General features: G+C 37.2%; 1 protein-coding gene across 1 annotated transcript; it reads right to left on the bottom strand.

Moving 5' to 3' along the window:
* Window positions 1–3,285: 3,285 nt before the first annotated feature.
* On the bottom strand, window positions 3,286–3,684 carry LOC145671781 (protein GVQW3-like). The gene has a single exon (XM_081740988.1). The coding sequence runs from the start codon at window positions 3,682–3,684 to the stop codon at window positions 3,286–3,288; it is 399 nt and encodes a 132-aa protein (XP_081597114.1).
* Between the last annotated feature and the right edge of the window lie 1,575 nt (window positions 3,685–5,259).

Here is a 5,259-nt window from a genome sequence, read left to right as displayed (position 1 = left end):
GCTGTGAGGTGGATGAAGAGGACTTTTTCGGCAGACTTGTGATAATGGATGAAAGTTGGGTTTGTCTTTATGACTCACAAAGAAAATGAGCAAACAATAGAAACATCCCTCATCTTCTACCTCTAAAAAGACACTTGTGCAGAAGTCTGCCGCAACACATCAGCTACTCTGAGGAACTACTTTCGTGGTTTTGAGTGCACATACACACCTGAGATAAGCAACCTCGATTCTTTTTTATAGAATATTATTAAGGGGGCAGACTACTAAATATTTTTTAAAAGCTAATAATCTTACTTTTGCCCGTTTTTGTAAGTTGAAAGAGATAATAAAATGTAACTTACCACAATAATAAATAATGTTATTCTACACCCGAAAATACAAATCGGAAAAATTTTCAGTGTTGTCATCCATAGAAATTACAGTATGGCCAGAATATGAATTACCCAAAGATCTCGGTTAAGACAGCGACTATAAAAAAGAACTGAACGGTAATTGATGACTTATCATGTTGTCTTTGTTCCTTGTTAACTATTTTTTAATTAATATTTGTATTTATTTTGTAATAACTTACATAATTTTTTAGGAAATAAATAAGTTATTATAAAATAAATACAAATATTATGTAAATAGTAGTTAACAAGGAACTAAGAGAACATTATAAGTCATCAATTACCGTTGAGTTCACTTTTATAGTCTCTACCATAACCGAGACTTTTGGGTAATTCATATTCTGGCCACACTGTAATTTCTATCGATGGGAACACTGAAAATTATTCCGATTCCTACTTTAGGATGTAAAATAACATTATATATTCTTGTGGTAAGTTACATTGTATTATCTCTTTCCATTTACGAAAAACGAGCAAAAGAAAAATGGTTAATTTGAAAAATATTTAGTAGTCTGCACCCTTAAGTACACGCCGAAAACTGCATCCTAAGACTGCTTATGTTATAGTGGTTATTCAACTATGATGCAATGAAAATCCGGAAGTAAATAACATCTCAAGGAATATTATGCACTGTAGGAGAATTTTTATCTACAACAGCATCCATTGGCAATCTTTGCAGCGTCGCCAGAATAGTATGCAAGAGCTGGTATCCCTCCTTTTCCCTCCTCGAAAATAGGGTGGAAAAGTATAAAATGAAATCGTGAATTATTATAAATGTATTACAATAAAAAGAGCATTTTATAGAAAGTTGTAAAATGCTTTTTATTATTATTTTGATGTTAGTGATCTATATCTTGTGTGGAAACTTTTGTGTGCCTTGTTTTCACTTTCTTTAACTGGAATTGCCAATAAATCTTGGTTCCCAGGTAAGTTATTTTTTTTGTATGGTTGGAGGTGTTCCATGATCATTTGCTATGCGTAAATTCTCGCCATTCCGAACTACATGTAAAAAGCAAATATAGTTTAACTACGATTGTAGGTCGTCTTTCAGAGGCTCAAACCAAGTACCAGTTTAAACTAATCGGTTAGAATTAATGGCGCTTCCATAACAGAGGACCATGGACGTCATAACCCGTAGACGTCCAAACGGGAATGATTCTGTGATGTGTATATATAAATGATGGTTCTTTCTTAGGTAAAGCATCCAGAAGTACTGTAAAATAGTCACCGTTCGGATCTCCGAGTGGGGACTACTCAGGGAAGAATCATCAGAGGAGAAAATAAGCATACGGACTCTATGACATGTGAATAAACTTGAAAATTTAAAAATAGAAATGAGCAAATGTAAAGTGAATATAGTGGACTTAGGTGAAGTGAAATGGCCAGGAAAAGGTGTTAAAGTATTGGGAAATTATATAATATTCTATTCGGCTGGAGTTAAGGCGGAGAAAGGTGTCGCGATAGCAAGGAAGAACGCAAAAGCAAGAAGTGTAATTAAAGTTGAATTCTGCAGTGACCGCTTGATGTTTATAAAACTAACTGTAAGTGCAAAACCAGTGGATATTGCGATAATACAAGTAGACCATGGCGACAATCAAGTAGAAGTAATATATAATGTGATTAGTGGCATATTGCATCAGGAGGGAAGAGATAAGGACAACGTCATAGTAATGAGAGACTTCAACAGCGTAATAAGAGAAAGAACTGCAAATATGGTGATGGGATCATTTGGAATAGGTAGAAGTTGAAGAAAGCTCATCGACTTCTATAGGGAGCATAACATGGTTGTTACAAACAAATGGATTAAGAAAAGAAAAAGTAAGCTAGGAAAGTCCAGGAGATATGAAACGCTAGTAAATCGATTACATGCTTCTAAAAGCAACATTTCAAGAATTGTGCTCGAAACGTGAAGACACCATTGGGAGCTGACATTGATTCGGACCAGAATCCCCCAGTGGCAGAAGTACAAACCTGGTAAAGTCGATCAAGATAAATGGGAGAAGAAATTGAAAATGGAATTTAGAGTGACTAAGAACTATGGACAGTGATGTGAAAGAAAAAAATGAAGAAAAATTATGTGCATTGGGCAATATGGTAGGCATTGTAGAAAATAGTTGGGTAAAAGTTAAACAGATTCTAGTTGACACACTCCTGAATAACATTGGCAGGAGGAGGAACCGAAGTGATACTTAACAAGATGGAGGAACGCAGAAGGGCGACAACCACGAACATCAAAGAATACAGAAGGCAGAATAATGAATTGCGACGAGAAGCGCACAAAGCTACAGAATAGTACATGCAACAGATCACTAAATGTTCTGAACAGGACAGCAAGAGAGGCTTGATAGCCGTGTACGTTAAAGCTTTATGTTAGGGATCCCGGGGTAAACTAGGTTAACTTGAAACTAGGTTAGTCGGAGATCGGATAATCGTTACTGTACTGTATAACAAATTATGCCCGTTATACTGACACGAATGTTGTCTAGTACCATGAGAAAAATAAAATTGGAGTATTTTCCATTTGAAGTTGTTTTCTTACCAGGGTCATTTCAAAAGTTCTGCACACTGAAAGATATTATGGAAGTAAATAATTTATTGTACAAAATACCTCTACAGGCCTTCAATATAATCTCCATTCTTGCTTATGACAGCTTCCCAACGTTTTAGTAAATTGTTTATCCCGGATACGACACCTTCAATTGTGACTTATCTGATCACTCAAGTCACGTCACTGGGAGCTTCGTCAATTATATTATTAGGAGTCGTTCCTTCAATTTGGGAAACAAATCAAAGTCATCAATTGAAAGAATCCTTCGTAGAAGCTGACCTCCTTCTGTTCGATAATATTGAAGCAAGTCTTCTGCAATCCTTTTGTGGCATGCTTTCTGCTCTTCATTCAGATCATGCGGAACCCACCTGCAGCGAATTCTCTAATCTCTAAGTTTTCAGTAATGATTCTGTAAACTGAAGTGATAAATATTCCGGCCTCATATGTAATTTCCTCACATGTTTTTTGTCGCTCCTCTCTGGAAATGCCATTGACAATAATCTCAGACGTGTAGTCTCCTGCGTTTGATGGTCTTCCCCTTCTTCGGTTGTCCGCAGTGCTTACACGACCTTCACGGAAAGAAGCTGACCACTGAGATACTGTGCTAGGGTCCACTACGCTACTTCCAGAAACCTCAGGCAAAACATTGTAAATTTCAGTTGGATTCTTTTCACGTAGAATTTCGATTTTGTTATAGGAACACTGGTCACTATGTGTAAACCGACCTGAATCGGGATCACCTTCCATTTTTAACACTGAATTTCTCACAACACAGCCACGTGAACCAGCAAACTCAGACACAACCGTCAAGCCCAAACTCTGACTCACTCACAATTGACTTAAAATTGAACTTGAACACACGACCCAAACAGTTGCGCATGCGCTGTGTGCAAGACTTTTGAAATGACCCTCTTATTAATATTGTAATAGTCATCTATTTTCCTAAAGAATGACTTCTACTGAACGAAGTAACTGAATATCAGGCAACCATCTAAATATATACACATGAAGTTGATATCTGTTACGACGTTGCCGAAATTTGAAATGAGTTTCTGAACATAGTACTACTGCAAACTGGATTTTTATGATGTCGCTTTGGTAAAATGCGTTTCCTAAGGGAAAAGGAGGGATTCAAAAGTGTGCAAAAAATATAGTATGTCAGTAGCCGTCATGTTAGAGAGTAGATTGAAATAGAACTCCTTAAGAGACCCTATCACGGCGAAATTAAAATACCGCTAATTTTACAGTAATTACGTGATTAAAAGATAATCGAAAAGTGGAACAAGAGCTTGCTAGACAATATTATTTTACATGTGATACCGTTATCACGACTCACTTATCTGCTTTCGATTTCCAGCCATTTAGAAAACAGGCATTTATTTTCACGTTTATAAATGGCTGCAAACGTAAAGCTACTAAGTGACTCGTGACAACGGTACAGTCACGAAAGAAATGTCAGTTGGGCAGGAGTAGAAAGTATTCCCAACAATGTTCACGAGAGGTAACTTCTCATAGGGACTTGCTGCTTTCACGTGAAGTCTGTAAGCAGCTCTCACACACAAATCCAGTGTCTGCTGAAAAGCAATGTTCTTTTCGATACTAAGCTTAGTACTTTTAGACAGGGAAGAAAAACAATACTTGAATTTGTTTTTGAGGAAAACAAATAATTCATGCATAGTAGTTTACAAGTGCCAGATTACCTTAATTTAGATATCTAAATACTCATGATCTACTCACAGGCAATTGAGGTGTGAACGATGAAAGTGATTTCGGAAATTCAAGACTGCATTATTGGTCTAATACTTTGAAACTAACTAACTAACTCTACGGCCTATGGAACCCGGAGGTTCAATGCCGCGTTCACAAAAGCTCTCCACTGACTTCTATCCTTAGCCAATTGGATCCAATTTCTACCTTGTATTCCTGTCTCTGCGAGATCCATCTTAATATTGTCTCCTACCTGCGCCTAGGTCTTCCTAATGGTCGTTTCTCGATTGGTCTTCCAGTCAAGACTTTGAAAGCGTTTCTCCTTTCTTCCATTCTAGCTACATGACCCGCCTACCTAAGCCTCCTAGACTTGATGACCCTAACAATGTTGGGTAAACCATATAACTTATGTAGTTCCTCGTTATGAAGTTTCCGCCATTCCCCATTCCCGTTCTTCTTGGGTCCGAATATTCGTCTCAGGACTCTTGTTCTCAAATACTTTCAGTCTATGTTCTTCCCTCAGAGTAAGTGACCATGTTTCGCAACTATACAGAACAACAGGCATGATTATCGTTTTGTGTATTTTAAGCTTCAAATTCCTCGACAGAATTCGCG

Source organism: Thermobia domestica, chromosome 15, assembly GCF_964235325.1.
Source record: "Thermobia domestica chromosome 15, izTheDome1.hap1.1, whole genome shotgun sequence".
Classification (NCBI taxonomy): domain Eukaryota; kingdom Metazoa; phylum Arthropoda; class Insecta; order Zygentoma; family Lepismatidae; genus Thermobia; species Thermobia domestica.
This window is presented reverse-complemented; position numbering and strand designations above follow the sequence as displayed.